The 15,089-nt window shown below is 39.1% G+C and overlaps 1 protein-coding gene across 1 annotated transcript; it reads left to right on the top strand.

The window, feature by feature from the left end:
• Positions 1 to 222: 222 nt before the first annotated feature.
• LOC105390933 (venom protease) lies at positions 223 to 13,731 on the top strand. The gene is made up of 8 exons (XM_048622233.1): positions 223 to 380; positions 783 to 859; positions 1,144 to 1,280; positions 3,282 to 3,397; positions 4,077 to 4,245; positions 12,052 to 12,296; positions 12,760 to 12,920; positions 13,532 to 13,731. The coding sequence occupies exons 1-8, from the start codon at positions 257 to 259 to the stop codon at positions 13,691 to 13,693; spliced, it is 1,191 nt and encodes a 396-aa protein (XP_048478190.1). The 5' UTR covers positions 223 to 256; the 3' UTR covers positions 13,694 to 13,731.
• Positions 13,732 to 15,089: the final 1,358 nt, after the last annotated feature.

Below are 15,089 nucleotides of genomic sequence, written 5' to 3'. Positions count from 1 at the left end.
GGTTTATATATGTTACTGTAAAAGCCCGAACGGTAAATCCTAAGATTTACTGGTAAATCCTAGGATTTACCGTTGTTCGGGCTTTTACAGTAACATATATACATATATCTACGTATAGCACGAACATTTTTGTAAAACCTTAGGTATACAAACATAACTTTATTTTTATACATTCCGCTCCGATTTTCCAATGCCACACTATCGGGCATCCTGTGGATTATTCAGTGCTTTATCAGGAGACTTCCGTTTGGCCTAAATGCCAGTGGAACAGTTCCCAGGCAGTGCTACTGCTAGTTGCTACAGGGCAGGAGTGGTGACCATGTCACAGTTTTTTGTGCTAATATTTGTAGTGGCGAGCGTTCATGGAAGCTCTTTGAAGTGTAAGTGATTTTCTTCGATTTATTGATATTGATCTTCATCACAAAATGTTCTTTGGTGATCTTCTTTAAATGCATGAAAGGGACAAATAAAAGTAGATATTCAGTATAGGTATTTATCATAATTTATTATATCCGTACTACTTTTTATGATTTTCGTCAGGGAAAGTTACCTATAGTTACTTAGTATTTATTAAAATCTATAAGTTATCCTGCTTTGTAAAGTAAGGAAAAGCGAAAGAAAATTTTGATGTTAAAACTTTCTATGACTGTATACATATGATGTATTATTATTATAAGTATCATATCTTGGTCCCTCAAAATATAATATTCAAATAAAGCTCTTCTTAACGTTAGTTGTCGGGTAAAAAAGGTAAATAAGTAGTGTTTGGTATTTGTTTTCAGCCAAAAATGAATTTCATGCGGCGGACGTCGAGGCTTCTAGTCGAGCGAAACGATTAGTGGAAGTTTCTGAAAATCAGGCAAGTAATATACCACAACAACAATAGATAAATCATCATCATCATCGGCTACTGCTGGACAACTACTCCTAAGGAACGCCATCGCGCAGCCTCAAGAGTGACCGCGACGGAGAACTTTTGTCACGTCTTATTAGCGCCCTGTGCTACAGGGTCAGAAAGCCGAAAGGTGCGACCCCCGGTGCGCTGGCCTTGTTCTTACTAATAATACTTACATATTACCTATAAACCTGAAAGATTGTAAGTATTGCTCGCGAGTGTAATTACCTGTTCTGTTCTACCCTTAGCTGAGCTACCCCGAGACGGCGTGCGTGGGCGCGGACGGGCGCGCCGGGTTCTGCAAGCCGCTGCGCGCCTGCCCGCGGGCCGAGTTCCGGCAGGACGCGCTCCTCGCCATGGACCATCTGTGCGTCATACCGCCCATGTAAGTGTATGGAGACCTAGGTAGCCTAGGACCTAAGGTGTCTAGTTAACTAGCGCGGGATATAAGTACTTCTCTATGGAGACGGAAGAAGATACTTATATGTGTAGCTGTAGTTGCAAGTTGTTTAGAGTTTGGTTTTAAGATTTGCTTACTCTGGCTCAAAACGCAGTAAGTAATTATGCTAGAAATTTACAAAAATGGCGGCCATCTGTTCATGCTGAATTTGATGCACAAATGATAAGAGAGGATTCACAGTGAGTCCTAGCTACAAGCACGGTTTTGATCCCTCAATATTATTGTCAAAGGGGATCTAAAAAGTGTCTTCTGCGCTATCTATGATCAAAGATACATCTGAGAATAGCATTATAGACGGCGTGCGTGGGCGCGGACGGGCGCGCCGGGTTCTGCAAGCCGCTGAGCGCCTGCCCGCGGGCCGAGTTCCGGCAGGACGCGCTCCTCGCCATGGACCATCTGTGCGTCATACCGCCCATGTGAGTGTATGGAGACCAAGGAACATAAGTACTGAACTATGGAGACGGAAGAAGAGATATGTGTAGATGAAGTTACAAGTGGTGTACCTACAGTTTGTCTTAAGCTTTGCTTAATCTGGCTCAAAACGCAGTAAGTATGCTAGAAATTTACAAAAATGGCGGTCATCTTTTCATGCTGAATTTGATGCACAAATGATAAGAGAGGATTCACAATTGCACCGTGAGCTAGCTACAAACACGGCTTTGATCCCTATTGTCAAAGGGGACTTAAGAAGTGTCTTCTGCACATGGTTAAAGATACATCAGAGAATAGCATTATAGACGGCGTGCGTGGGCGCGGACGGGCGCGCCGGGTTCTGCTGAGCGCCTGCCCGCGGGCCGAGTTCCGGCAGGACGCGCTCCTCGCCATGGACCATCTGTGCGTCATACCGCCCATGTGAGTGTGTGGAGATCACATCATTAGCCAATAATCATCCACTGCTAGACATAGTCCTCTCCCAAGGAGCGCCACAACACTCGGTCCTCGGCCTTCCTCATCCAGCCACTACCATCTACCCGCCTAGTAGCTGGATGGAGACCACGGAACACAAGTACTTCTTTATTGGCAAGGAAGATTACAAGTTGTTTATAGTTTGGTTTTAAGATTTGCTTACTCTGACTCCAAACGCAGTAAGTATGCTATAAATGTACAAAAATGGCCGCCATCTGTTCATGCTGCATTTGATGCACAAATGATAAGACACACAATTCACAGTGAGCTAGCTACAAACACCGCTTTGATCCCTGTAATATTGTCAAATGGGACCTAAAAAGTGTCTTCTGCGCTAATGCGCTATCTATAGTATCTATCGTTAAAGATACATCTGAGAATAGCATTATTGACGCCGTGCGTGGGCGCGGACGGGCGCGCCGGGTTCTGCAAGCCGCTGCGCGCCTGCCCGCTGGCCGAGTTCCGGCAGGACGCGCTCCTCGCCATGGACCATCTGTGTGTTATACCGCCCATGTAAGTGTAGATACGGTAGAATGATGATCATCATGATTATCATCAAAAACCGTCACGTCCCACCCAACTGCTGGGGCACGGGCCTCCTTCCAATGAAGGAAGGGTTTTAGGGCTAGTCCACCACGCGCTGCCCTAGTGTTGGACCACTCCCACATTTCAAAACATTTCATTTTCTCTGTAGAATAGAGCTTGTGGGTTTATCGGTTAACTATTAGTTAAGTAGGTACTTAATTCAGTTATTTCAAGATATAAGTCTATTTGAAATCGATTCATAAAATATAATATTTACTTACCTTTCCTTAGAGCTATCGGTATACTTTGTAGAATATACTTACAATAAGTTGCAGTTGCTCACCCCATCATATGGAGTGTTTGGTCACTGGCGCTTATGGTGGGTTACAACTCATTCTCCAAATCTCAATATCACGTCTTCAGAAAGGATCAGTCAAAGTTCTATTAGTGTTAGAGAATTGCCACCTGAACCTTACCCCCCCCATCTCCCCCCAGGTCAGTAGGGGTGTGCTGCCCCGAGGCACAGACGCTGGCGGGCGACCTGCCGGCCACCGCGCCGCGCGAGGCAGACGGCGAGGCACTCACCAGGATCTCCACTGCTGAGAGTAGAGGTGAGGATTACTGAACCCTACCAAGGTCAGTAGGGATGTGCTGCCCCGAGGCACAGACGCTGGCAGGCGACCTGCCGGCCACCGCGCCGCGCGAGGCAGACGGCGAGGCACTCACCAGGATCTCCACAGCTGAGAGTAGAGGTGAGGATAACTGAACCCTATCCTCTCCACCCCCCAGGTCAGTAGGGGTGTGCTGCCCCGAGGCGCAGACGCTGGCGGGCGACCTGCCGGCCACCGCGCCGCGCGAGGCAGACGGCGAGGCACTCACCAGGATCTCATCCGCTGAGAGTAAAGGTGAGGATCTGTGTGGAAGTTACAAAATAGTTATTGATTAGGTAAGTTCACAGTTTAGTACAAAACAAATTGACGCGGTTTCTTAAATATAATTAGGGCAACATTACTTAGGTACCTGGATAAGAATATAATGTGGATTGGTACACGCAGTTTAAAACTTCAAATTGATGACCCTTATTATGTGCGTGCGTGATAAAATTTGTGAGATATTAAAACCCCATCACTACAAACCTGCCGGCAAGGCATGCGATAAATAAAGAAAATGAATAAGAGGTAAACAAGACAGCTGATGTAATGGTGCTGAACAACCTCCCATAGAAGTAGTTAATCCCAATTCTCTATACTTAGTCAGACTTCTTCTTGTCTCACCAACAACCCTCCCCAGGTTGCGGAGTGAGCACGCGCGCGTCCACGCGAGTGGTGGGCGCTCGTCCCACCAGCGTGCGCGAGTGGCCGTGGATGGCGTCGGTCACGCCGGAGGGCTATGAGCAGTACTGCGGCGGCGTGCTCATCACCGACCGCCACGTGCTCACCGCTGCGCACTGCACTAGGAGGTGAGTGGTGTGGTGGGCGCGCGTCCCACCAGCGTGAGGGAGGTGAGCAGAGATGAGGGGTGTTATCTACATGATCTATCTTTGGAAACCCTCCTTACCGGTTATTGTCATCGTGGTGAAATAATTACAAATACAAATCATTTATTGCCAAAAGAAGTTACTACACTAGGCAAGCCTGCGTCGATGACCGACGACCAGTGAGATTTGCGTCAGTTTTTAACTGACCAGGATGCGCTGGACATATAACTATATCTATAAATAACAGGTAAAAAGTCACTAGAGAAGGCTTCTTTCGCCAAAAAGGGGTAAATGTAGGTAGATCATCAAAGACAGCTCATAAAGGTCCTCTCCTGGATGTATCACTGAGAGTAGAAATTTAAGAATTCGTATTTAAAAAAAAAACATTGATACGACCAGTATATTTTAATCATAGTACTTATCATAACTTTCCAAAATAATCGTTCCCATGCAACCCTCTCGTCTCACCGATAAATCGAAAAAAAGTTCTTCCATACATTAGACATCAACGCGCTCATCTTAGCGCTTTAATCGTATTAACAACATTCCTCTACCAATTCTGGAAAAAGGACGATATCCTTATCCTTATTAACCAGCATTTATCTGTGTATCTTATTAAATTATATGAATAAATATCGTCGTTAAGACTTAAAAGGAAGGGTTTAAATAGACAGATAGAAGATAAATCGTGGATCAAAAAAGTTACGAGAGGTTATTAGGGTAAATCACATCGAATCTTGATTCTTGACAGTCATCGTGCGGTTTTGTCGTAACGTGATTATCTGATGAAGTATGATTATGAACGTATAGCTGTGTACCTAATGTGAAAGTAGGTACTATAGTAGGTTAGATACATGTCATGTGCTGGACCGATACCAGCTTAATTTAATGTTCCTCTACAATCTACCAGTTTTAATAGGTACCTATAGTTTAATCAAAAGCCACTAAATGACAAGATGTAGACCACACTATATCGCTATTATCGCTTTAATGTACACAATGTAGTGCAATCACAGGTAGACAAAAGCAATTTTTACATTATACAATTAGACACTCCAACTTCGAGGAAAATCACCATCCGCAAAACGCTTCATAATAGTTACGTTAAGCCAGAGTAAGCCCCATACCCGAGTCAAAGATCATGCGTTGATTGTTTAATGTGTGTCGAGACGAGATCCGAGATTCGTGTGCCAGGCATCATCTACAATGGCGCTAGGCGTCGACCAATCAGCTGTTAGCATTACAAGTCCGTGTGTGTAATTGATTCCTATCTCTGGGCTACCTACGCGGCTCCCTTCACCTATAGACTAGGAGCTGTATGCTGGCATTTGATAATTTACGCACACGAATAAGGCACCAGATAGAATTCTGTATACCTACGTACATTTAATGCAACGAGATAGAGTCGTGGTTAGCGTAATAGGTAATAGCGCTTCGAAACTTAGTTTTTCGTTACCCCGACCACGAAGCTCAGTGGTCGCTCAGACTGTTGTGGAGTGTACCTACCTACCCTGGATTGATTTTCGACCGGGGCAGATTATCGTCAGCGTACAAGAATTAATTTATTTCTTATTATTTCGTATTGAGGCAGATACTCGTATTTAATCAGTACTGATTGATACTAGGAATATAAAAAACACCAAAGGCCCTTCTATAACTTCTGACTCCCAAACTATACTATTAACTACTCAAATTACAGTCCATTTATTGCACATTTCCCATGCGTTACCCTTAAACCTAACGGAATAGAGGCTTGTATTGCGTGACTTCCATGAGGTTCATTTGAAATGTAGACGCACTGTCCCAGATTTATGATTGAAGGAACCACGACGTCTCATTTCACTAGAGAACTATTTACTAATGATCGTAGCTTACGATACGAGTACTTCGGTACATAATTTTAATTCATTTGTTTATTTACTTACATGTTAAACTTTGTATAAAATGTTTGTAGTACTTACTTAAGTATTTTGCACCTGCTTTACTAAGTATATACTTAGTACCTATGTTTTTTTCTTTAACAGTAATTTAACATAATACAAATAGTTTAACATAATTTGTGTAACTATAATGATTACGATTTTTATCGATAGGTTATACTAAATATACAGAGTGTTGCAAAAAGGGTACACTAAGCAGAAACCTACGTGTGCAGCATGTTATATATGTATATCTAAGCCCGAAAATAAAAGCAGAATAGGTTTCGGCTTAGTACCTATACCCATAGACTAATTAGTATATTAGTCTATGCAGTCTATGGTATACCCTTTTTGCAACACCTGTATACAAATACATAAGACTGTGGCATTATTGCTAATTGCCTGACTGGAGTAGTAGCTACCTTTACATTATCATAAACATAAATAAGTAATTTCATCGAATAGAGAAATAAGTGAAATCGCCACCTGGCTGTCCGACAACTGTGCAGATACATTAATACAAACAAATTATTGACAACAATAGTTGAAATGCTCGCAATGTCGCCCAATAAAGTACCCGAGTTATTAATAGTTGAGATTAAACTGCGAGACAATAAACTAACAGGTAGGCGTGAGGTTGATGTGGTCTGATATGAAACCTGCTGCCAGGAATTTCGTTTCCATTGTGCTTTGACTACTGAATATTACCTACTGACCACAAGGTAGAACCTTATAGTTTCAGAAGCAAACGAAACAAGAAAAATGTTACCTAACTATAGAATATATTTCAGTAGATATTTCTTTTAATTTTAGATCTTAGTTATGAAAAAGGCCATCAATAGATGCATGGTAATAACCGTACTTATACAAACTAATAAAACTAACATAAAATAAAAGCGAAATATAGTTCTGAAAACCATCAGAATCAATACAAGGATCCATCAGCAAACTAAAGATTTTTGGTTTTACACTCCCGGGCAATGAAATACTTAGTTCCACTCACAAAATTCTAATTCCAAACGACCCCAATTTTTTCAAAGATTTAATTTAAAATTGGAACAAAATATTACCGTTTTTAGTTGGTAATATCCTAACCCCCTTATATATACCTTAACTTTTTTATGAATAAGGGGGTAAGGCTCTGTTAAATGTACTTCAATGTTGCAGAACACGGTATTAAGTTAGCCTTTTCCGTTTAGAAGTAATTTGGTGCTTCTCTGAGTGGAACCTTTTCATTGCCCGTGAGTGTAAGATACAATACAATTAACATAACTACAAGGTAGTACAATTTCAACCCAGTTAATATCGTGAAACCGACCCAGGTCGTTTCTCTATTCATAAGGTATAAATCGAATGATGCAGCTAAAAGCTCAAGGGCACATTTTCCTTGCATTTCACGTTACTTATAGGCACTAGGTCTGTCTAGGAACAGGCTAGGGCACCTAATTCGCCATGCCGTCGCGTCCGCACAGAATGCTAAGTGCATGATATTATTGGGTCACATTATAATACTGGTCACATTATAATGTCTTGTACTGGGCGCCTTGGTACTGTCACTGACGAACATAGATTTTACCTAATAAATGTACATATATTATAGGTACCTAATAAATTTACAGAAAACGTCAAAATAAACGAGTAGCTCTCCTACCTAACCTACCATAATTAAAGCCCCTACATAGGTAGGTATTACCTCTCAGCGCGACTTCCTCCAAATCCTATTATATAATCTTTGTTATTAATAACAGCCAATACCCCTTAACCCCTTTCAGATAGATCTAAACCTACTTACTCAAATTTCAGCCCAGAAACTTACTTACAATACGTTACAACTTAAGACATTATATTCTAATTATATTTATTATGTAACCGAGTGCACCCGACTGTACATAGTGGTGGGCGACGTACCACTGAGTTACCGACTGTCTTTCTAATCATTATTTTAAAATTGTAGGTACTTACTACTATTTACTTACCTTCTAACTTAACTATTTATAGAATAAGTACTATCTATCTGAGCAAATCAAACTTCAGTGCAAACTGATACTACAAAATTAATAGTCTAATGTAAGTAAGTACTTAGCTAGTAGCTTAGGTCATTAGGTACCTATGTAGGTCGCTCTAGCTTTTTAAAACGATCAAACTAAATGAGTACTTACTAGAAGTACTTGGGTACATGGATGTAACTAACAAATTGTACCTTGAAACTCCACATGAATTTACAAATCTTGAATAATTCGCCTCAGTCCTCCGTTTTCACGGTATGATGGATTATAAATTTTAGATGAATTCCCCTTCAACATAATAATTTGTGCCAAAACCACCAAAACGCATCACTCAAATTAAATGTACATACATACCTACCTAGAAGCAGCTACGGTCAGCAACCGCGATAAAGCTACCAGTAGGTAATAGTATATCATAGTAATTAGATAAGTACGTTTAATAGATCTATAACATAGTCATAATGTTATAATAATAAGTTTAGGGGATAGTACCTAGTAGTGATGTAACGAATATTCGCATTCGCATTCGCATTCGCGAATATTCGCATTTTTTTGGATATTCGCATTCGCATTCGCATTCGCAAAATTTTGTGCGAATGTTTGCGAATATCAGTACTTATTAAAAAACTATTTGAAAATAATGGTAGATAGGTTAAACAAAATCTAAATCCATTCGTCTATAACCTTTTTATTACAAGTTACCCTGTTAATCACATTTCCAGTCTTTACTTTATCATTTGGTATTATTTATTTACTTTGGGAAATGAAACTTTACATATTATAGTTAATAGTTTCATAAGACCTAAACATAATAAAAAAGCGTATTTTGACAGTATACAGGGTTATTTGCAAGTAGACCTGATCCTTTCAGGAGGTGATAGAGGAAGGCCTTTTTCAGTCGATTGAACCCTATATTGCATTATACAAAACTTAACCATTTCTAAAATATTTAATATTTAAGTTTTTTTTTATTTTTTTGTCAAATTGTTATGCTTAACACCGAAAATTAAAAAAACTAGCCATATTTCAATATGTTTTTAGTTTTTTTGCATAAAAAAGTGTAAAATAATCAAATATGCATTAATTGACTTAAATTAGACATAATACTTACCTCAAAAGAGTTAAACATTTTTTCAAAATATTCACAACGTAAAAAAAAGTTTAATTTAAAAAGAATATCATACGACAATTTTTACGCACTTCAGCTTTAAAACATTATCAACTTATAAGCTTTCAAATAAGATATTTCAATATCAAATCGATTTAGGTATCACCAACATATGGCCAAAACAACCAGCACAGGCGGACAAAATTCAATAGGAAAACTAACAATATTAGCCCAATTTAAAGGTAAAAAGTGTGATTGTTTTCAGTCCTGTTGACTTTAGTATGGAAACCTCTATTGAGTTTTCTCCGATTTCTCTGGTTGTTTTGGCCATATCTTAGTGATACCTAAATCGTTTTGATATTGAAATATCTTATTTGAAAGCTTATAAGTTGACAATGTTTTTAAGCTGAAGTGCACAAAAAATTGTCATATGACATTCTTTTTTAATTTAACTTATTTGTTTTTACGTTTTGAATATATTTTTTAATGTTTAACTATTTTGAGTTATTGTGTCTAATTTAAGTCAATTAATGCACATTTGATTTTTTAATTAGTTAATTTTAGGTGTCACTTATTTATGCAAAATAACCAAAAAAATTATTGAAATAGTTTTTTTTTTATTTTCAGTTTCAAGCTTAAATTTTTTGAAAAACATAAAAAAACTTACATATTCAATATGTTAGAAATGGTTAAGTTTCGGACAATGCATTATAGGGTTCAATCGACTGAAAATGTCTTCCTCTATCACCTCTTGAAAGGATCAGGTCTACTTTACCAATAACCCTAAAGTGTCAGAGCAAGACAGCAATAGATTTAAATATTTTAAATGTTTCGTGTAAGTCGTCCTCAGAAACCGCACACAGTCGCAATGTGTCGTAACTAGGGAATGCAATCTCGTCTCGCCGAGATCTCGATCTCGCGAGATCTCGGCCATATTTTACGAGTTTGTTATCTCGCGAGATAACGAGATCGAGAAATGCAGCGTGACGACGTGTTTTTCATGCAAAATAAGTGTTTTTTGACAAGCCAAACTAACTTGCAGTTCCGTACCTTGATAACTTCATCTTCTACTTTAAACTTTTTAATTGTATTTGATTAATACGATCTCACAACATTTATTTCAAACTTGTGAAGTTAAATTTTTGTTTTTATTTATAAACAGTAATATTGTATTACTCTTAATTATTGAAACTAAAGCAATACTTAATATAGATCATTATTTTGTTACCAATATTGTATGAATTTGAACTTATTAGCTACAGTAGGGACTTATAATAATTAGGTATAGACATAAACAAATGTTATTAGAGTTAGAGACAAAATAATAAGTACTCTGCTGTTGATTTTTAAAAGAAGCTTACATTATTTTAATAACTAACAACGAAGTTACTATTTAGTTACAAATCATGTCAGTTACTAGTTCCTAATACAAGCATTTGCATAATGTTTTTATTGACATTCTCCTAATCTCGCGAGATCTCGCTAGGTGGAAATCTCGTACGAGATTGCATTCCCTAGTCGTAACAGTTACGGGGCTAACTAAAGTGTACTTTAAAAAAAAACTGCGACAATTATTGGCTAGTCTGATTCGGAATGCGTCTTGAACGGAATGTACCTCGTCCAGTACTAGATAGTCACCAAACCATGCAAATGGCCCCAAATTTTAGCACAAACTGAATATTTGCATTCGCATTCGCATTCGCGAATGTCGATATCAGATATTCGCATTCGCATTCGCATTCGCGAATGTCCAAAAACACACATTCGTTACATCACTAGTACCTAGTCTACTTTTATACTAATAAATTAGAAAGTTACTATTTACTGAAAATTTAATAAATTGAAAATCTAAATGCATAGAAAAAACTTGACATAGTTAGCACGTAGGTAGTTAGCAACTCAGGTTAAAACTTAATTAGGGTACAGAAGATCCTAAACATTCAGATACAATCTCTGACTTTATTAATTTGCCAACCGTAGCCTGTAATATGATTATTACAAATGAATTATGGGCGTCAAACCATTATGTTCAGACATTAGCATATAACAAGCTGAACTTAACAAAACAATTGCCCCAAGGAATTTGATGTTTGACTAACTTATTACAAGGTACAATCGTTGGAGGGACTTACTTGGGAAGAATATCCACACACTTATATCTGAAACATAGAGACTTAAATCGCACTGCATATAAAATTTTGAATGTACTGTAAGGTTTTGTATGTATACGCCTATGCGTTGTACTGTCAAGCATCTTGATTGCTACCTACGGGCATTGTTATGCAATTTAAAACTTAATGCAATGAACAATTTACATATTTTGAGTTTATTTCACATTTAGGACCTTTTGTTTGACCTTTTAAGTATACATAGATATGACGGTGATCAGATATTATGATCAGCCTTGGAGAAGCTGGGACTATGATTGCAATAGACAACATCTGTGTGTCGTTAGGTCATCCACTCGCCAAGTCGCCACCCTCGTCACATCATACTCGGCTCCTATCATATTATTACGATTGCATTTTTTACGAAAAGGTTCGTAATGATTTTATACGGTAAGTACATCTATTCTGATTCTCTTTTCTCCCAAATTCTCATCTGTTTGCAACCTCCAGGTGGATAGTTAAAAACTGTGAACATTTTCTCAGAAAGCTTCGCTTAGTTTTAGTAATAGTTTTGTCGACAAAACCTCGTAGAGAGTATGGAGTGGGCTTTATATTTACTATAACGACCTCTCTTTGTTCTACCCCAGATGGAAAGCCGACGAGCTCTTCGTCCGTCTCGGTGAATACGACCTCGACCGCTCCGACGACACTCGCACCTACAACTTCAGGGTCGTGGAGATCCGCCAGCACGCGGAGTTCGACCCTTCCAACTACCACCACGACGTGGCCATACTCAAGCTACATAGACCGGCTACGTTCAACTCTTATGTGTGGCCGATCTGCCTGCCGCCGCCAGGCGTGGATCTGGTTAATGAGACTGCGTTTATTATTGGTAAGTTCTGATTATTGAGTAAAATTGAGGTGTTCAAATTCCCAGTTGGTAATAATTAGTTAATAGTAATGATGACAAATACATATTTGACGTCTGAGCTTTTATTTGGTGGGATTGGTTAGCTAGCATCATCATCATCATCACCATCTGGCAACTGAGCTTTGAGCTTGAATAGCGAGCATCATCATCGTCAGGCAACACAATCATCCACTGATGAATACAGGCGTTTCCCAATGAAAGAGACACAACTTTAACTTCAGGGTGCCTCAAGCAAAACTTATTTCTAGCCAGTCAGATTAGTTTCAGTGATATGAGCCATTACGCGTTAAGACTTATAGGGTAACTAGTAGTGTAACCACCGAAACTCTTTCCAAAATGTCAATAAGCGACCTACGGATGCACAGGACTTTTTGGCCGTTCTGTATGAAACCAATACCCTCACACCACACTGATCCATCCCCAGGTTGGGGCACGCAGTTCTTCGGCGGCCCGCACAGCCACGTGCTGATGGAGGTGCCGGTGCCGGTGTGGGAGCACCAGCACTGCGTCACCAGCTTCGTGGACTCCATCTTTGAGGAGTCGCTGTGTGCCGGGGCTTACGAGGGCGGGAGAGATGCGTGTCAGGTTAGTGATGTGCTAGGGTTATGGCGGGTGTATCCCAGGAGTAACGTGTGAAGAATCGGCGAGTTAACCAATGCAGAATTTTATAAACGGTGCTATTTGGAACGACTTCTAAAGTCGACTAAAGAGGTATACGGTTTTGCAAAAAGGGTATACTAAGCCGAAACGGGTTCAGAATGACCCCCTGAGTCACCCCCTTTCGGTTTAGTATACCGTTTTTGCAACACTCTGTATAAACATAGCCCCCCTTAGAGCACCACGACCCTTAGTCCTCTTCCTCAAGCAAAAGGCTAATATTTGTGAAAAATACTGCTGGCCTGGTATTTGTCACCGTGGTGAAAGGATTAGCCAGTCAGCTTAGAATTTTAGATCATTATAGTCGAAGGCCAGCCAGATAAGTTGTCAGTCATTGATTGCCCAGCGGGCGCCTGTGCTACTATTTCCTCCTTTCATACACCTCTTTCAGGGCTTGTACACAAAACTGCGAATTGGCACGATGTGAGCTCGCAAACTCTCTTATGGAACACCTGCGAGTTGGAGGGAGACGTTTTCTTGATGCAACGCGAATTCGCAGTTATATGTACACAAGCCCTAAACCGTATCCAATCTTGCAGGGTGACAGCGGCGGCCCCCTAATGCACCAACTCCCAAGCGGGCGCTGGACAGTAGTAGGCGTAGTGTCGTGGGGCGTGCGCTGCGGGGAGCCACAGCACCCCGGCATCTACGCGAGGGTCGAGAGTTATCTGAACTGGATTGTACAGAACGCCAGGTTTTGAACGCGGAGATGGTACATAAATGGAGAGTTGATAAGGTGCACATGGTGATTGTACATATTTACTTCTGTATATTGTGCAATAAAAGTATAAATAAATAAATAAATAAAGGGTAGCAATAAAACGAGTGACTGTAAATTAAAGTTCTAAGTGTCAAAATTAATTAATTTGGGTTATAGAATTACTAAGTGAGCGACTGACTGCGAGTGACGAGAAATCAACAGAACAGCAACTTACAAACATTAATTTGAGTTACTTAAAATACAAAATGAGCAGCTTCATAATATTTGAGCGACCTAATATTTGTTCGAGTGTCAACGTTACGTCCTGCATTTTTTTCAATATTTGGCAAATGTATTTTTTATACTGAGCGGCATTTTATCTTAAATGAAGTGTTTCGAGTACAAAAACCACTTTGAAAAATACACTAATGAGCAGAGCATAATGAACTCACATTTAAAAAATAAAAATAATATGAAATAACTATTTGAAGAAACACTATTCTATTAGTTGAGAAATTTTATTATTGAAATATAAGGGTAATTAAATAAAACAATGTACTCCGTAAAAATAAAGTAATATGCATGCATTTATTTCAATCAAATGAACAAAAAATAAAATAAGACGCTTCAGTCAACTAAAAAAAACTTCTTATTAATACTAGGAATCATTTATAGGTATGAGGAGCCCTACTACAACTCACCTGACTGCAACGATTCGTGGCCCCGCCCCCATTCGAATTCGCGCGCATTTAAAAATCTGTAGTTTTCATTAAAAAGGCGTATCAAAATAAAGAAACATTAACCCTGAAATAGAATATCAGTAACCAATAATCATTAAAAAAGCAGCATACAAAACTTTACACAAAGTTAACTTTTTAGTAGTTCGCTAAGTATAACCTCACTTAGAAAAATCGAATCTATCTTAATATTGAAGTTGCCCTCTTTGTATTTCCAGTCGCTCACTTAGTAATTAAGTCGCTCGTATAAAATTTTAATATCTGAAATGGATTTATCACAATCCACTTTTTGTAAGCTCGTTCTGGATTTTATTATAAATCAATATTCGTCGTCAGTTTAGTTAATTTTTCGCTAACTCAAATTCATACCGCTCAAGTTATTAAAACAGTATGTCATCATCAGTCGCAAAGTTTTTTTTTGTTCGCTCGTTTTATAATTCCCCATAAATAAATAAGGTGGAAAAAGAAAAGATGAGAAAGGTACTGAAATAGGAAAATAAATTAGTGAATGAACATTTGTGTGTTTTTTTCTTCAATCACTATACTAACTTATTTCGACGACTGAGTTGAAAGTGCGCATTATAATGTACTTTCCTGAATACGGTGCTGGATAAACTATGGAAGCAGACTCTATAAACAAAACTTGCTATATTGGTGGAG

The sequence above is a fragment of the Plutella xylostella genome, chromosome 7 (assembly GCF_932276165.1).
Source record: "Plutella xylostella chromosome 7, ilPluXylo3.1, whole genome shotgun sequence".
NCBI classification, from domain to species: domain Eukaryota; kingdom Metazoa; phylum Arthropoda; class Insecta; order Lepidoptera; family Plutellidae; genus Plutella; species Plutella xylostella.
Note: the sequence above shows the minus strand (reverse complement) of the source record. Positions and strands in the feature narration are given on the sequence as shown.